This window comes from Petromyzon marinus, chromosome 33 (genome assembly GCF_048934315.1).
Source record: "Petromyzon marinus isolate PM22_M1 ecotype Great Lakes invasive population chromosome 33, UKy_Petmar_22M1.pri1.0, whole genome shotgun sequence".
In the NCBI taxonomy this organism is placed as follows: Eukaryota; Metazoa; Chordata; class Hyperoartia; order Petromyzontiformes; family Petromyzontidae; genus Petromyzon; species Petromyzon marinus.
The window spans coordinates 2,580,283-2,599,633 of NC_133699.1; the positions used below are offsets into that span (position 1 = coordinate 2,580,283).

At 50.5% G+C, this 19,351-nt stretch overlaps 1 protein-coding gene across 1 annotated transcript in view; it reads left to right on the top strand.

Moving 5' to 3' along the window:
* Window positions 1-17,449, top strand: part of LOC116948248 (uncharacterized) — a 35,477-nt gene extending 18,028 nt beyond the window's left edge. Inside the window, exons 3-5 of the mRNA XM_076071446.1 lie at window positions 3,005-3,220; window positions 3,371-4,880; window positions 9,035-17,449. Coding sequence (XP_075927561.1) covers window positions 3,005-3,220; window positions 3,371-4,880; window positions 9,035-9,563 — 2,255 coding nt within the window. The 3' untranslated portion in view covers window positions 9,564-17,449. The remainder of the gene's footprint in view (window positions 1-3,004; window positions 3,221-3,370; window positions 4,881-9,034) is intronic.
* The last annotated feature ends 1,902 nt before the right edge of the window (window positions 17,450-19,351 follow it).

A 19,351-nucleotide genomic window follows, 5' to 3' on the forward strand; every position in this document is an offset into this window, starting at 1 on the left:
TATTTAGGTTTATGTCCCAACAGTGGATTATGCAGATGTGTGTGAAACTGCCAAACTTGCTGAGCTTGAAATGGTTGTACAAGACAGCAAAGTGGATTCTTGACTCCGCTCTGTATGGAACCTTGCATATTGTCTCCTTGTGTATGTGCTTGGTTTTTTCCAGTGGTTATGACACTCCACTATGAACCGTGCCACCCAAGTTCGATTCCCGCTCACGGCCAACACCAATGACGATTATCTGAACCGGTCCTGAGCCTCCCATGGGCCGACTCAGTCTCAAATGAGGACCTGTGCCGTGCCGGCCTTCATTGGTGCTCGCCAATAACACTTTCCCCAATAGTCTATGAGGTATATACGGGGGATCTTTGTCTTTGTGGTGCTGGCCACCTAACCTTATGTCCCGTGCTGGCCTTCATAGGTGCTTGCTAACAGCACTTGCTCAAAAAGCCTATTAAGGCTATAAGGCGGATCTTTGCTTTTCAAATACTCTGGTTTTCTCTACCATGCAAAACAACCTCCTGTAAAAGAGTCTTGAGACTCAGTGAGGCTCTCATGGATGTTAAAGGGCTTTTTTTTTCCTAACGATGCTGTTAATAGAGCACTAATAGCAGAGGGAGCGAGTGCTGCTCGCTGGTGGAGATATTGGTTTTGCTGCTGGGAAATAAGTCAGTAGAGGATGTTGGTAAAAATACCCAATGAACATAGTTAGTGAAGGTCTGTTCCTGCATTAAGTTGGGGATTCTTGTTAATTCCCAATCTAAAGCTGAGTCTCTCCTTTACCTATTAGTGGGATAATTAGTCAATGCAGTTGGACCTAAGGCCGCATATCATAACAATGAATAATGTTCGTTATTTACCCAGGATAGCCTCACTGAGTTTCAAGTCTTCTTTTCCAAAAGGGTCCTGCACTGGAATGTTTGGTCAATTTCATCGGGATAAGTTTGGTTCGTTTTGTGTGGAAGGCATCCGGGGCGCCCAGAAAAATCCCGCGTACACAAGCGGGTAACACTCGAAGCTTTCACGGATAACTTTGATAATCCATGGTGGCGAGAAGGGTGGCACGATGGCGAGACGTTAACTTACATCGCCTGGTATACAAGAGGTCATCGGTTCGATCCCGATCCTGACGCCTGCATATTTGGAGTTTGCATGTTCTCCCCGTGGTCGTGTGGATTTTTCTTGGAGTCCTCCGGTGTTTCACTCCACGTTTAGAAAGATGCGTTTGGAGTATTTGGCTGCTATAAATGTCCACATGATAAGCCACTTAGTTGAGCTATGATTTGTGGCCAGGTCACTTCTGAAAAAGGGCTACATAGCTCAGTGGGACTTACCTTATGGTAATTTTTTTATATCGTTTTAATTCGTCGCATTGCTTCTATTTTATCTGGCAATCTCGCTGCCCTTGCCTCAAGCACCTGCTCATTCCCAGGCAGCCTCCCGTCCGAGTACACTATTCACTGGCCCTAGCCCTGCTTAGCTTGGGATACTTGATGAGATCGGTCGAGTTCGTGGTGATATAATCATAGGCGACTGAAGTAAAATGACATGGTCATCTCAGAAAAGCTATTGAATAATAAGGAGAATAACGATTTATTTTATGCAATGTATACAGGGTGCCCCAATAGTCTGTACAAATATGGTTGTTATATAAATTTTAACAAATCACATAGGGCGGTTCAAGGTATTGTCACCGATGTTCAAACTGACTTAATTAACATTGATGCACGCATGAATTATCTTTTTTAATTAATTTAGAACTTTAAAAAATAATGATTACAAATGTAATCGTTGAACATTAATCAACTATGTTTCATTCCAATTCTTTTACGGTTTTTGGTTGAGCCTTAAGAACGGATTTGAGGTGACCCCACAGGAAGAAGAAGAAAAATGTAAAATCATAATCATGACAGATAAAATATGAACTGCAAGAATAAAAATTAATATGTTTTAATGCCAGTGCTAAAATAAACGAAATAACCCTATGTGCCCTGACTTTTGGGCCACCCTGTATAATGTCTTACATTTCTGGTCCATCTGTCATTGCACAAGCCCCCTCAGCTGGACCGGCACGGTGAGGTGATTAGTCAATCGGGCACAGTGGGAACATCAATAATTGGACGTTTTGAAATATTCAAACTTTGTGGATTAAAATGTTTTTTTTTAAATCCACACAGCTTCCTTGCATTAAGCAGAATTCATTAACCTTTTCAGAAAGTGGGGCTAATTGGAGTTAACTGGGAATCAATTTTGAAGCTAGCGGGTGCTAAGATTGTACATTATACACAACATATAAACTGAGACAGGGCTAATTGATTTGGATAAGTACATGCCGTGCTGCACACGTGTGCACGCAAGGCGTATGTGTGCAGTGTATTACAATGTCTGTGCTAAGAGAGCTTTGGTTGTTAGCCGTGGCCCAGTAATTTAGCTCAGTTGCATTGAGAGCGCAAGTGCTCTAACCACCGCGCCACCACTCACCACTTAAAACCAGCACGTGACCTCAGCATTTGAAACCGCGTGGCTCCCCAGTGTACGCAAGAATTATGTAATTTCATGACCTTTAATTAATCCACTACCCAGTCTGGCAGACCGAGGGGTCGGTCCACTCCACTGACCGTTTCGTCTCATCCCCACCATGTTGAAGCACCGCTCTGCAGGCCACAACGCTTCTCTCTACGCTTTTTCCCCTCGCACCGTTTCATGTGAGAATCTTGTGCCGCACAGGGACAGCTGCTACTGGGGGTCCTCTTGGCTAGACTGCAGCATGATATTGGGATGGTTGTGATGAGATGTGATGTAAGGCTCTTTGAGCTGCTGGGGCATTTAAGTGCCCTTTAAATGCAAACCCTTGTGTTTAAATATTATATCCACAACCGTGCTGTTTGTTGCTGTCTGCCTCTAGGCTCGTGCTCAGCAGCCATCATTTAAATATAAACAACGGCAGCCAGGGTCGTAATCCACAATGAGCGGCCGTTTTAATAGCGTCCTCCTCTGTCCTACGCAGGGTTTTACGAGCTGAGCGACGCGGGAACGGGCTCGCTCTCCACCTCCTGCAACTCGGTGTTCAGCGACCTCGTGCCCAGCCCGTGCCTGGGGTCCGCCCGGGGTCTGCCAAGCCTGGGTCCGTCCCGGGGGTCGCCCCCCCAGGGGTCCCTGTGCCTGAGCCAAACGATCACGGAGCTGCAGGTGCCGGCGTCAGAACGGCGGCCGCTGTCCACAGGTAAGCGGTGCCCCGCGGCGCGTTGCAACCGCCTCGACAGAAAACGAACCACACGACACATCTGAGCGATTGATGGCGCCCGAAATGTCAAATTCTAAGCCGTACGTGTGATTTGTACCCTACTCCACATGCAATGGGATGCCCTTTTAGGTGACCTGAAGAGGATGGCAGAGGAAGACGTGAACGGTACCTCCACTGCCCCGGACGGGAAGGTCAGGCGCTCGGCTTCGGAGCACGGCTCCGTTCCACCGCCACCGCCGCTTTCGCCCCCCCGGCTCACCGTCCTGGACTCGGCCGAGTCGGTGGCGTCCTCTGCCAACCCAGCAATGACGCCCGACACCCGGAGCCACGTCCACGGCACCTCGGAGGACACCACCGAGCGACTCGACGGATTCATCCGGGACCTGATCGAGCGCCGGGGCGACGGGCGCCGGTTCAAGTCTCCCGGCAAAGCTCGTCCGATATCGACGACCACGTCCATCAACGGCGCTGACCGCCACCTCCGGCATGGCAAAGCGCAGCAGTCCGGCGCAGCGAGTGTGCGCAGCGATGCCGCTCTGCCCATTGCGAAGCAGCAGCCGCCGACGCAGGAGGCGACGCGCGCCGCCCCGTGCGACGACGGCGCGGGCGACGATCGGCGACCGGGCGGCAGCGGCGCAGCCGAGGCAGTCGAAGGCTCGCTCAAGGAACCGAGGGCTCACGTCACAGATGCGATGAAGGTCGGCTGCCTGGCCGCTCCCTTGCCGCCGCTGCCGCCGCCGCCGCCTCCCGTGATGATGGCGATCCCCGAAGAGCAGCAGCCCCCTAAGGCGGAAAAGATTGTCAAGTTCGCCAAAACGAGCCGCTGCAGGGAGCCCAGCGGGAGGGCCGAGCCGCACTTGAACTCTGAACCCCGGCCGGACGAGGGGAAGGGAGGCAGGCAGGCGCCCGCCAAGCGCTGCCGTTTCAGCGAGGATGTGGAGATCATCCGTGACGCCGGCGGGCAGAGGGCGACAGCGGCGGCGGCGGCGGCGACAGTGGCGGGTGGCAAGGCGTGCCGCTCGCAGTCGGACAACAGCATCGTGGGGCGACATGGGCGCAGGACGCTGCCGGCAGGAGAAGCGTCCGGTAGGAGGAAGGACGTCGCAGCCACGGCGTCCGGAGCGACGGCTGTGGCTGCTGCAGCTTCCACGACCGCTGCGCCGCCCTTGACGGGGACTCCGCAGGTTCAGCAGCGGCAGCGGAGGCTGAGCTCGCACAGGCGCTGGCGGTCGACGGTGGAAATCTGTCAGGGGGCGGCGGAGAGGGGCCTCGGGCTGCCCTCGCCCGCCACGGCCGCCCAGCCGCAGTGGTCAGGCCATGCTGCCGTGGGGCAGGTGGCAACGGCGGTGGCGGCGGCGCAGAGACCGGCGACCACGGGAGGGCAAGCCGGTGGCTATGGCACGGCCGGTCGGGCGGGCGTCCGTCGAGCATCGCGCCGGGATGCCGTCTGGCTGCAACAGCAGCAATCGGCAACTCGGCCATTTTCAGCCACAATGGGGGCGGCACGGAGGCCGATGCCGGTGATGGTGCCAGTAGCGCCGGCGGCGCTGGTGGGCGGAGGAGCACTGCACGGATCGCAGCGCCTCGTCGAAAGCGACTCGGAGTACTCAGCTGAGTGCGAGTCGCTCTTCCGCACCAGGTGAGTAAGCGCATCGCTTGGCCCTCTGGTAATCTCGGGCACCATGGGGGCGAGATGTTAACTACCTCACCCGGTATACAGGAGGTCGTGGGTTTGATCCTGACCCTGACGCCTGCTTATTTGGAATTTGCGTGTTTCTCTCTCCGTGGTGGCATGGTATTTTCTCTGGGTACGTGTGTGTGTGTGTACGTGTGTGAGCAAGTGCGTCTGTGTGCGTGTGGTGGGGAGCGGTCTCCAGTTTTTCCCTCCACATTTAGAAACATACATTTGGAGTATTTGGCTGCTGTAAATTTCCATGTGATAAGCAACTTCGTTGAGCTATATAGCTCACTGGGCATTGTAAAAACAAGTTGTTTTTTTGCTATGAAGCATAATTGGCCAAAAATATAGCCTTTTGCATAGATTTACCTGTTTATGGCAATCCGTATTATTTTATTATTTCTATTATTTTTCTATCTACGTGGCTTTACCGAAAGAACCATAGAATATGAATTTCTGCAGTCACGAAAGCTTTAAGTCAAGATTTATGGCAATATTTTTGATGAATATTATTTGTCCTGCTCGGGCAACAGTAGAGATTAATTATTGAACATTTCTTAAATTGCTACCTCTTTCTCGGGGGCGTGAGATTGAAGTTTAAATTGAGGGTTCATATTGAGCGGCCAAAATTGAGGGTCCATATTGAGCGGCCAAAATGGGACCCATGAGGGCTGTTTATTAGGGGGAGCGCGGCATGTGGCTCGATTTCTCCATCCAAATGTTGTGGTGGGCAGCTGCTATCTGCCCTCTGCCCCCAGTGTTTCGTAACCAAGACCTCTTTTTACGAGAAAAGTAACCTGATTGTTTAATTTCATTATAGGTACAGTTGTTTATAGTCGACTGTTTCCTCAATCGTAGGACGAGCCAATTGGAATGAAACAAGTATGAACTCATGAAGGTATCAACACTTTTGTATGAAAGGATGTAGTCTACATGAGGTTATACTTGGTTGTGCATTGAATAATAGGGATTGCAAGGGCGAACTGGGAAACATAAATTTTAATTGCACAAAAATAGACAGGAAGGGGCAAGGAAATACAGTGCAAACGCGATTTGTGCGAAACTAAATGAGGGAAGTTCCGGAAAGAGCAGCACGGAAGGCTACATACGGTACGAAACAAGTTCAAAATAGATACGTAAATATAGTTACGTTGCTGAAACTGTTTTATTGCATTTTCTGATCGGTTTACACAAAATATATGGTGCGGACCGCCACGATAGATCTGATAAGCAAGCTTTAAACTAAGTGAACATTTATAATGAGTACCAAAAGGAATGTTCATCCCTTTTTCGCGATGGAGTGTGTCGATCTGCACTTGGTCTGAGTATTGGTTGAAATGAGTTAAAGCACTCGTGCTTGGGGGCAGAGCAGTGGTGCAGTGATTAGCGCAATGCGCTATGAACCCGGCGACCCGAGTTTGATTTCTGGCCACAACTATAACATCATTGCCCAGTGTGCACCGGCCATCTGGAACTCTCTCCCACTGCACGTATGGAGCATCCAAGCACCCCAAAGGTTCGCCCGTGCCCATCCAGGCCCCGTCCAGGGTCCGTCCAGGCCCTCACCCTTCCAGGCCTTCACCCGCGCTGTAAAAATAAGCTCTTACAATAACACAATAGTTACATATACGGAATGGCATTATCGGTTTACTTGCCAATGAGAAGGAAACGTTAAGACTGCTTATTTTTATTCTTGGTTCTTTCGGTAAAGTCACGTAGAAGGGAAACAATAAAATAATAAAAATATAAAACAATAAAATTCTCACGACGTTTTGACGTCGTGAGAATTTTATTGTGCTCACGCCGCGCGATAGATACACAAAGCCTCGTTTTAACAGTCAACCCATTGGTCAAAAGCGTCATTTGGCGAATTCACTGCCAATGAAGGCCGCTTGTGTTGTGGCCGCAATGTCGTGATTTTTGTTATTATTTTTTTTACCCACGTGACTTTACACAATAGAACCAATGAGTATGAATCCTTGCAGTCACGAAAGCTTTAAATCTAGAATTGAATTCACTACGACTGAACAACACACTGTTAGTTATTTAAAATTAGGGTGCTATTCTTTTCAGAAGGCTATATTTACATGAAACATCATTCTTGCCAAGACTGTCTACTTGTATTTGAAGGCCTCTCGTCACACCATCACCATAACGTACGGTCTCGTGAAGCCACGATCTATCTCGTTCCTGTTCATGAAGTGTGTGTATGTTGAACTTATTTTGCACCGTACGTAGCCAACCGTGCTAATGGGAGGTGCGGCGGAAGGACAACAACCTAAACACGAAAAGCAGTTATAAAGAAATTAGTTTTCAATTTAGATTGTTTAAATGCATAGCTCCAATGGCTTCCTAATATCGGAAGGAAGAGCGTTCCAGACGGCCGCAGAAGCTCGCGATGCGGTCACCGTCTTTGTTTGATGGCCAGCCAAAAAAATAAATATCTGACAGCTCCTTATCTGCAGGAGTCATCCTCACTGTCAGCGCTCGAGTCTACTGTCCATTGTACGACCTCTTGATGTGTCCTGCCCATGCTCACTTATTTCCACTTTTTCAGTCATTCCACAGTAGTTCTTACGAGATCTGTTACGTTCTGAAATGGTCCTGTTCAGAACATACCACATTGTTTACATTACCAATAGGTGGAGCGGTGGCGCAGTGGTTAATGCACTGCTCTATGAACCCGTTGACCTGAGTTCTATTTTCGGCACATGGCTAACATCAGTGGCGAGTGATATACGAACCGATTCTGGGCTTCCAGGCTTCTCCGAGCCACACTCTCGTTAGCATGGTGAAGTATGTTCGAACAGCTCACGTGACCAACACGGCATGGAAGAATCCTTCATTAAGCAGTGGATTGATAGAGGCTCTTGTGTAGACTAAAACGAGAGATACGTCCAATCCTGATCTTCTTTGAGTGAAACTTAAGAATATCACAAACCCCCCTTTCATCTAACGATAAAGAAAATATTATCAGAGGACCCGGTCAGAGATATGGAACCTCAGAAAGTTGTTCTACCACGAGCCACTTCCCACTCGAATGAACCTTTCTCACAACTCCTAACAGATTCTGATAAGAATAAACATTTTAATTACGAGTCCGAGTTATATCGACGGGATCGCCTTTTGGCGTTCTCTGATCTAGCACTGGTGAGACAAGACTAGAAAGAAGGCTGTCTCTGGTGTAGACCAATCAGTTTAAAATACAATGCATATATTAGAGCATTTTTGTTTGCATGTTTTGCCACAAGACTCGATTCGTTGAAGTAGGTATCTATTTGGTGTTTGAACATCTTAACACATGTTTTATTGGCCAAAAGGGTGAAGCCTATTCTTATTTTCTGAGACCGAGTTAATTTAAATCAACTCAACTCTGCCCTTAGTCTCACCTCCACGTGCAAACGCAGCCGTGTAAGGAGAGTAGACACTCTGCCCTTGCGATAGACGGTCACAGCTCGCTTGGCACTGAACCGTGAAGAATCAATTTAAACCACGACTCCCAACTCGCATCCCGGTCATCCTCGCTACTGGTGACTTTTGGCTAACCATCAAAGAGAGACGGTGACCGCATCGGTTCGTATATCACTCGCCACTGATGTTAGCCATGTGCCGAATATAGAATTCAGGTCAACGGGTTCACAGAGCAGTGCACTAACCACTGCGCCACCGCTCCACCTATTGGTTAGGTAAACAATGTGGTATGTTCTGAAGAGGATCATTTCAGAACGTAGCAGATCTCGTAAGAACTACTGTGGAATGACTGAAAAAGGGAAATTCGTGGGCATGGGCAGGACACATCACGAGGTCGTACAATGGACAATAGACTCGAGCGCTGACAATGAGGAGGACTCCTGCAGATAAGGAGCATGAGATTTTTTTTTAGCTGGCCATCAAATAAAGACGATCACCGCATCGCGTGCTTTCAAATGCGCTTCTGCGACCGTCTGGAACCCTCTTCCTTCAGATATTTGGAAGCCACTGGGAGCTACCCACTTTAAAATCTAAATTGAAAACGAATTTCTTTAGAACTACTTTTTGTGCGTTAGTTTGTTGTCCTTCAACACACGTACACGTATATACATCCCCGCTCCGTCCCCCATCTCCTATCCCCGCAGCTTCGGAGCCACGGGCTCGAGTGACGACGACGACGATGACGACGACCGTGACGAGGAAGACACGGACTGCGACGCGGACGACGCGGAAGTTGCCCGTGGTGGCGGCGTCGACACCGTGGGCCCGGCGGACGTCGCCGAAGGGGGCGGCCGCGCGGAGCCCGCCCTCGCCGGCTCCACCGCCACCTCCTCCTCCATCTCCTCCTCCTCCTTCTTCTCATCCTCTTCGTCGTCGTCGTCAGACGGACCCCGCGCCGGCGGCCTCGTGTGGCCCACGTACCGCCAGGGCTGCGGCGGGAGGCTCGGCGGGGGCCCTCCGGGGCCGTCCGGGCAGGGCCCGCAGGCGACGGCCGCGACCGCGGCCGCCACTGCATCGGCGGCCGCGGCGGCTGCGGCGGCCGCGGCGGCGGCGGCGGCGGCCGAGGGCTGCGTCCCCCAGGCTCAGATCTGCCGCATCAAAGCGTCGCACGCGCTCAAGAAGAAGATCCTGCGCTGCCGCTCGGGGTCGCTGAAGCTCATGACCACGGTGTGAGAGTGACGGCGTGTGCGGAGTTCCCGGTCGCAGTGGTCGGCCTCACCACTGAGCGCCCGACGGCCCCGTGCACGGCTCTTGCCCGTCCAAGCGCCGTCCAGGCTCGCTCCTGCTTAGCCTGCGAGATTCAATCGGAAACGGGCGCGTTCCCGGGGTGATTTGGCCACAAGTTCTAAACAGGGACCCGCGACGACCCGAGGCTTAGGTTTAGCCAGGTCCGTCAGTCCAGGTCGGCGAGCCGAAGTCTATTTCTGCACCCTTTGTGCCGCATTGTAGAGTTCGTCCCTCGCTATGATTTAGTTGCGTGCCACCTACTCTGGTCCACACAGCGTCCCGGAAAATATTCAGTGAGAAATTAAACATGGCTTCCTCCCTCCCTCCCCACCACCATTTTCCTCCCAACTGCTTTGTCCTCTCTTGAGCTAGTTCCCCGTTGCCCTTACCATGATTCTTCTCGTCTCTGCCGCCCCTCTAGAGAGGCCCTTCTAAACCCTTGTCAATCCTTCCATCGTTTGCACGGCCAGCTTCCCATACCCGAGCTCTGACCCAAACTCTTTCCTGTCTGTGGTCCAGTGGTAGATTCCCATCCTCAAACCGAGGCCCTTCGTAACGCCATCGTATTCCCCATAGATTTGCTTCAATACAATGCTGTCCATTGTAATTCCCCATACTTTTTCTGCAGAGCAGGTCTCTCCGAAATTATCGTGAATACTTAAATGATTATTTACGTGTTTATTATTTAAGTGCGTCTGATTAGCACGGTTGGCTACATACGGTGTGAAAGAAGTTCAACATACATGCATACGTTATTATGCGAACATATAACCTGTCTCCCTGTACCCTTTCCCTGTACCCTCACGCTAACCCTCGAAATCTTCTCCAGATGCAGTTCGCTGAACGCTATCTCCATCCCTTCTCACCTTCGATTATTCTCTCTTGATCACGGCCGCCCGTAATCCCACCTGAACCCTGCCACCAATCTTCAAGTTGCATCTCGCTACGGCTCTGAACTCCCGACCCTTGCCAACTCCATCCTCCTCGCCAGATCCAGTTCCCTTCTACCCACGCCCCGACCCCAAGCCTCGAGCCAGGGCCGAGTGTGGGAGGTGGCTCGAGAGGCAGGAATCTCTTTGTTTGCGAGGGAAGCGGAGCGCCAAGGCAGCGGCGTGGAGGTGCAGGGACGGAGGGAGTCTCGTGGGAATCGGGAGGTGAAGGGGGTTACATTTTGCCCTCCGTGGTGATGAAAGTAAGGAGGCCAGGCAAAGACAGAGGGGTGAGGTGGGGGGGGGCAGAGAGCGTAATTTTACATCTGAGAACATCTCTCACGAGTTAATTGCCTTGCTTTGCCATAACTCACGCACGCTCGCCGTTGCGCCTGCCGGTGAGTGATCATCTTTTGACAGTGCGGTTCGCGCTCGGTTCTGTGAACGCTCATTCAAATGTAGAACGTTCATCCACCACATCCCCCCCCTCCCCACCACCACCCCCGCCCATGCTATAAAGCTTGCAAGCACTTTACACACATATACACGCTCTGGAAGTGAAGCTAAATAAATAAATTAGTGTGACCTTTCAGGGCGATGGAATGTTGACCCCCCCCTCCCACCCCCATTTTTCTCCAGCTCTGCGCAGATGTACCCCCAAATCCCCTGGTGGATGTAGCACACGGCAAAGCAGAAAATGAAAAGGGAAATCTAAAATGACGCGGACGGAGAGAAAATACACGGGAACCGATCTCTCTCTCTTTGGCCCATGACCCTGCGTTGCTGCGACTGGCACGTGATTATATACACTCGGCTCTGGTGTGTGTGTGTGCGCGCCGTGTAAAAAAAACGCGTTACGCTTCATGAGTTGTGACGGTCCTCGTATTGGGCGGCTCGGCGGATGAATGAGCGGCTCGCGGATTGGAAAGGTTGCGAGTTCAAATCCCGGTTTCAGGGCCACTTGACCCATCATCGCACGGGCGGGAGGGTCCATAAAATACGGTAACACTTCGTGGGAAAGTCCACAGCGATTGCCCTCTGGATAGACTTCCCCCCGCCAAAGGAAGGAGGAATTTCCACCACTGGCCCAGGGCTGGAAACGGGATATAAGCACCGATGCGTCAATTCTCATTTTGAGCAAGAACTCACGTTCACTTCATCCGCTTTTGACCATTGACTTTGTTTTTTATTATGATTATTATTATTATTGAGACTGGCACCGTGGTGATGTACACCGCGCCTGGCATACGTTGCTCCGCGTAAACGCGCTTGCTGCTTTCCGTGAAGTTGTCACGGGCGGTGCTCGTGGGCGGCAAGAAAGCTCGTTGCATTGTTCGCGTGTGCCGACTTCACGACGGACGGGTCTTGCAGTCGAGGCCTTTTTTTTGGCACTTAAATAAATAAACGAATGCCGGGTTTTCCAGCCGCCGCCCGTGTCTGGCGAGGTCGTTGCCACGTGCGGCGGGCACACAATCGCACGTGTGGTTGGCGCAAATCGCACGTTTGCCGCGTGCTCGGCTTGACGTGAATACGTGATTATTATTATTTTTTTTATTTTTTGACTTAATTTATTTACAACAAAAATTAGGGCAGATAAAACGCTTGTAGGTGTAAACACGGCCTCGGGCGGATGAAACCTGCCCTGGGTGGGCTTGGCTTAGGAAACAATGATTGCTGATGTGCCATTATTAGGATATGTCAGCGCCTTGGAAACGATTTGGAGATTCATGTGGCAAGTGGCCATGGAGTCCTCACGTTCAGTAGCCAAGGGTGCCCGCAGTGCTTTCTAGCTATCAAGTGTACAGGCGGTGCAACTGCACCGGCGGCGGGGGGGGGGGGGGGAGGCTACGTCACTGCTTGCACCAGGGCCATGCTCACCACGCTACTACCTTCCGATATTAGTAAGCCGCTGGAGCTATGCACTTTTAAATCAGCCAGATTGAAAACTCATTTTTTTCTTACTACTTTTTGTGTTCAGACCGTTGTCCTTCCGCCGCACCTCCGATTAGCACGCTTGGCTACGTGCGGCGCGAAAGAAGCCCAACATGCATAGAAACCTGGGTTCGCGTGGCACGTATTATTGCCGTGGACTGCGTTCGCTCGCCGCTCCAGTACTGCGTCTGCCATCGCCAGCGAGCAGCACACGAAAGGAACGACCTCCGCAGGCCGGGACTTTGCGTCGACGTGGTGAAGGGTACACGTCAACTGCGAGCAGCTGATGTCGTCAAGGAGCATCAACCATCATCACGCGAGATCCGGTGGTCATCCTCGCAGCAGCCGCAGCAACAGCAGCAACAGCAGCAACAGCGGCGGCGTTTGACCGGCCATCGACAAAACAGACGGTCACCGCATCGCGCGCTTTCAGACGCGTTTCCGCGGCCGTCTGGAACGCTCTTCCTTCCGATGTCAGGAAGCCACTGGGGCGATGCACTTTTAAATCATCGTCGAGATTGATAACTCATTTCTGTAGACCTGCATTTTTGCGTTTAGTTTGCCGTCCTTCCCCCTGCACCTCCTATTAGCGTGGTTGGTCACGTCCGGTGGCGAAAGAAGTTCAACGCACACACAAACACACATCTTTGCAACCTTCTGCGGAGAGAATAGGAAACAAAGCAAACTCGCTCCATACAGACGGATGACGATGCTCGTCATGTATCGCTGGGGTACAGAATCGTTGAGCTCGTAAGCGGCTGCGCGCCCCGGCCTCGCTGGACAGCGCCCGCGTCGCTTGGATGCGCGAGGAGGTTTTTCATTCGGCGCATCCCTCCCGCAAGCGGCGAGCGGTGTGGAGACGGAGCAGACATCCACCGGTGGAGTGCGGCCTCTGTGACCACCCCCCACCCCATCCCCTTTCGCGTGAGCACAACGCAGCTGTCTCCGCCGTCTGCGTGACGGCTGTTGGTGCTGTTGGTGTTGCGTCTGGGTGGGAATTCCGCGATCCGCGTGCCGCTTGTTTGTTACTGGCCTTCGTTTCCATGCTCCGCTAATTACGCGCGTTTCCGTACGTTTACACTTAATTGCATGGATTTAAGTGTTTGTTTTATTCCCATTGTGTGTGCTTGTTGGTCACGGTATGCAGCAATGCTGTTGCTAATGCTGCAGTTGCACAGTTTGTTTTGTACTGGGCCAGTGTTTTGTTTGTGTCTTTTGTCTGTTGAGTTTCCGTACCTGGGCAATGTGCTTATGACCTGTGCTGGTTTGGCAATGGAGATTTTACTTAGTTGAGCAGCGTTATCCTTTTTTTATCTGCTGCCTCAACTCTGCATGGAAGCTGCCTGGTCTATCGCTCCACATGAAGCTCCGGGTCTTCTCGATCACAGTGATGCCCCTCCCTTGCTCTACGCTTGCGAAACGTGGAACCCTCTAAATGAACATCAGCGCCGGTTCAAACCATTCAGGCTGGCCTGCCTATGATCCATCCTACTGTAGGTTTAACAATCCTGGATTTTACGAGGATTTCACAGATCTTTTAAAGGTCTCGACACAGTTCCATCAGTAAGCTCCCCTGGCAGGCGAGGCTGCGTTGGCAGTGTCATGTAACCAGCATGCTCAGCGAACGCTTACCCAAGCACCTTCTGTTTGATTGGATGGAGGGGGGGGGGGATAAATGGGCTCGGCATGAGCTGGAGAAAAGATGTGGTACATACTTCTCAATGGCTGATACCAGCAGTGTAAAGATCGGCCTCTGTAGAGGAGGCTCGTGAAGGATGCTACTTGGAAGTTGGAGGCAGTCGCCCTCCAGCAACAACGGAGGGTGGATGAGCGACGCTCGCAACAACGAGCGGAGCGGGGAACACGTTGAGTCCGCATGCCTGTCAAACCATCACGGTTCACGACCCCGTATTCTTGTACAAGGGAAATTGATTTTCAGATTCATACGGTGTACAGCCGTTGCAATACTGGAAATACAAAAATTGTCTATTTGTTTGTGTTTCTCTCTAGTGATGGGACTTTGTAGGATGAACGTTGAGATTTATAAGGGCACGGGGTGACCAATAAGGTCTGAATTGGTCTGTAATTAGGTAGCCACTGATGAGGGGTTGACAGGTATGAGACCGTGGTCTGTTCCGTGACCTTCCAGCGAGCCTTTGACACTTCACGTACCCTTCAAGTGCACCTAGCTTGGCACGAGTGCTGTGGTGATGCCATCACCACTTCGGGGCGAATGGCGGTTGCTGTTAGAGCAATAGTAGTAGTGTATGTTTTGGGGGAGAGGCGGCAAGGCGGTTAGTGATTGGCGATACAAAGAAAAGTGACCCGGGTTTGATTCCTAGCCATAAACAACGATCGTTGGAAATTGGAATCTGTACCTGGTCACGACTTCTCCTCGGTCAACTCAGCCTAAAATGTACAGTATACCGTGTGGTGTGTGTGCGAACCGGGTTGGTTTCCGGCCACACCACCCTCTCGTGAGCTGTGCTGGCCTTAACATGTGCTCGCTACCAGCACTTGCCTCAACAGTCTGTAAGGCTATATTGAGATCTTTATATTTGTTTGCACATGTGTACGTATTATGCGGTTAATATGTGTGTGTGAGAGCGAGAAATGCAGAGTGCTCATATTCCTGTTCGTCAGTGAAGGGTGCAGCAGTGAGCTGTTGATATAAAAATGAGCACACGTGCAGCAGATGTGTCAACACTGGTGCATGGGAGAGACAAAGGATGGCCATGGGTGGGATAACGGTGCTAGCTCCTCTGCCAACTTCACGTGCCGTGCCAGATGAAACGGTTGCTTGCTAACAACCCCGGCCCTCCCGCAAGAATATTCAACTTTTTGTATTTTATTTTAACAGGCAAGGCCCACTGAGCTATATAACTCGTTCTTAGAAGCGACCTTGCCACAAATGATAGCTCAACGAAGTGGCTTATCATGTGGAAATTTATAGCAGCCAAATATTCGCAACGCATGTTGATTCTGTATGTGGAAGGAAAACCCGGAGGATGCGGAGAAAAATCCACGCGACCACAGGGAGAACACGCAAACTCCAAATATACAACAGGCGACAGGGTCGGGTTCGAACCCACGACCTACTGTATACCGGGCGAGGTAGTTAACATCTCGCCACCGTGCCGCCGAATATTTTATTCGTGCGAGCGTAAAAAAACTTAACAAAACATTCAACCTTGCAATCCTAAATCAGTGGCCAGGGTCTCGTGGGTATTTCAACTTGGATCACAACCCTAGCGGGCTGTTGTTGAGCTGCTTGCCTGCCTTCAACTTTCCTGGGTTCCGGCCACTGGCGCGCAATAGCGTAGCATGACCTTACTTTAAAGGGTGAAGTGGGAGGTGGGGGGGTGGAGAATATTTTAAAACGGTGTAAACGCGAAACACAACCAAGAACGACGAAACGATCAGCAATTTACCTATCACGCACTCTGCTCCGGCTCTTCTTCGCCCTCGCTGTGGACACACGAGGAAGATTTCTGCGACGTCCGTCACATAATTGTAACGTCATCATTTAGAAGGGTTTGGTGGTGGGATTGGTGGTGGGCGGTTGGTGCCGGCGGCTGAGTTGTCAGCCAGCAGGAGGGGGTAGTGGGGATCTCAGCTCCCTCCTTCAGTCATTCTCCCCCCCCCCGCCCCGATCCCGACGCTACGGGGCTGCTGCTGAGCGGCCTCCTGGTACCACCTTTCTGCGTGGCGTCCAGTCCCGGTTGCGTTGGTCGCGCTCCGACCGTGTGCGTGGTTTTTGTTGTTGTTGTTGTTGCGAAACGGCGCTCTCTGTGTGCGGAATCGCGAGTTGTTGTGCGGTCTCCCGCTGTCTTCGTGCTTCGCTCCCCACCCACCCCCCCCACTAATTTGACTTGGCTCGCGAACAGACTGTTGCAAATTGGCGGAAAGTGGCGGAATGGAATGAATGGCCCACATGGCCCATATTTGCGCGACCCTTACCAAGTCGACCAATGGTAAGGCTGTCTGCTGTGTACGCGGGGCATGGATTTCAGCGGATTTGAATTGCATGGAACGGCATGAGATGCTGTTGTGACTCCAACTACGTGGACTCCATAGCTGTGTTTTGTTGTCACGGGCAGTTTCTGGTGCCGAGTGCGAGTTTACTTTGATTTGTGGAGGTGCTTTAATGAAGACTCCAGATTCCGGTTAATTCCATTCCAGATTTTGAATACTTTATCACCATACGTGGTCGCCAGTCCCAATCGAGATTTACATAGAATTTCAGCAGCGTCACAAGTATACCTACTGACTGATTTATACAGGACTTGGCCAATATTTCAACCTTTTAGTGGACTATGCTGTCCCGCTGACCTGGAGTCTGGTAATGCCACGGCCTTTTAAATAATTTTGTACAAAAAACATAAAAAAAATGTATGCATGATTACAAAGTGTATGAATTGCAGACACATTTTTTTCCATTTTTAATGTCGCTATTTTCTTCGACGCTAATATTTCTTCATGTCAACATAATGGATACATCGTTCATCCGTGGTCTGCGTATTATATGCTCATGTCGCGCTGTGTGAATGTCACTTGCATATACGAATGTACCCCATTGCCACGCGGTGAGTTACCACTGTTACAACGCTTTACATAGAGAAGCACATTTCACGTACGAGAATGTTGGTAACACCGTGGATGGTGGAGTTGCGCGATCGATGATCGATGGCGTATTTGACAGAAATGCTATGATATACACGGTAGTTTTTAATCTTAATGGAATGGTCATAATGTCATGCTTGTCTGCGTCAATGGCGCGCGTTCTCATGTCGGTGAAATGCTTGTGTTTAAGGTTGGCGTAAATGCGGTAGATTTCCAAATGACTGTGTCTTCATTTAGCCCATGTATTTCTTTTTATTTGTAAAGAGTCATAGCCATTAAAATGTGCAACGGAAATCTCCCTGGCTTAGGAATTGGTTGAGAGATTTCAAATAAAAAAGAGAGATCGTCTTTGTGTGATTTTGTGATTGTGTGTGTGTGCGCGCGCGTGTGTTTCAATTATACGCTTGTACCATTCTATTGAGTGTATAGGGCTAGGTTGTGGGGAGTGGTAGTGTAGCGGTTAGCGCTACGCTGCACTATGAACCCGGACAGCCTAGTTCGATTCCCGCTCACGGCCAACACCAGTGACTATTATCTGAACTGGTTCTGGGCTTCCCCTAGGTTGACTCAACCTCAAATGAGTACGGTACCTAAACATCGCTACTGGGGAGACAAAGTCGGCCGGGCGTGGTGCTGGCCACCCACCCACCCACTCGCGTGCCGTGCCGTCCTTCATAGGTGCTCGCGAACAGCACTTGTCCTAACAGTCTGTTAAAGGCTATAAGGTGGATTTTTGTCTCTGTGTGTCGTGTTCGTACGCATACTCAATCAATACCGTGCCCAGTTACGAACATATGCATTTGCTTTTTTTTTATTTAAACGAGAACCCACCTGGCTAGACATTCTGGTTGTGGCCGTACACGCGCTCAGATTTAAAACCCACTCCGTGCCTGCCCTCTCTGAGGATCGCAACCCCGCAAATGTGTGCGTGCGTATCGGCCATAAAATATTCACCAAATGCTTGATGGATCAAACATAGGTTGCTCCTTCAAGCATCCAACACACGTATATCCGTATACATTAATGTGATTTTTTTCCACGTAGTTTCGAGTGGGGTTTTTTTGTGCACGCAATTATATTGTTGAGAAGTAAGTGATTCCTTTAAAGACCAAACATCATTGCAAACGTGAGGCAGCCGGGCCAATGGTGCATTAGTAATTCATTTCATTCGTCTTATCTTGGTCATCGCGCACGATGCAGATCCTCTCTCTGTGCTGGAACCGCAGTGAGAACCAAGAGTCCCTGCTTATGCTGCTGCTGCATCAGCATTTATTATCCATCACCATCACATTCACATTCAGAGCACGTCCGCGTATTGTGTTGAGCGCTCTGCGTTGCGCTGCCTGTGTGCTGCAGCTTTTTGCTGAAGAAGGGCTGTTGGCTAAAACGTCAAACGGGTTAATTTTTGGTCGTTTAAAAAAAACATCATACGTAATATCATGTATATGCAATTGACATTGTATACGTAGTTATTACACCAGATGTACATATTTATTGAGAATTACTACATTATGGGGGGGGGGGGGGGGGGAATCACAGGAATCAATTGTCATCATTGTTCGCATTGTCTTAATCATGGTGTCCGCAGCAATTCTCAATGCACAGCCTCCAGGCTTTGCCAAATAACGGGAGGGCCCGATACACAACCTCACCAGCTTTCAGTCTTGTGCATTTGATTTTTTTTGTAAATATTAATTGTACATATTCCGCGCTCACAAGCACGTTTGCGGATTTTGTTTGTTGAGGGCTTGTTTAATTCTTGTCTAATTCTTGTCTAATTCTTGTCCAATTCTTGTCCAATTCTTGTCCAATTCTTGTCTAATTCTTGTCTAATTCTTGCGGGGCCACAATCTGCTGAGACGTTGCTTTGTGCGTGTGCGCGAGACAACCCCTCCCATCACCGTCAGTTGCCACCAAATGACGCGAGAGAGAGGGAAAGAAAACACCGCACCCCCAGCAGTCACCAGGGGATGGTGGTGACTACCACTCAAGGCCGTTACAAATCGGAGGAAGCACTCAAAACAGTTCCACACCACCCACTGCTTCTATTTATTGCATAGCCCACTCCCCATCACCCCCGCACCTTCAATTATTATACGCCTTACACATCGCGTTACAAAGGTTATTCCCGATAAACAACAAATTGAGATTGAAACCAACAATAACAAACACCCCAACTATATCTCGCAGGGGAATTTTGACAACTTTACTCAAATCCAAGAACGTGCACGCCGCAGATGTCGTTTGCGA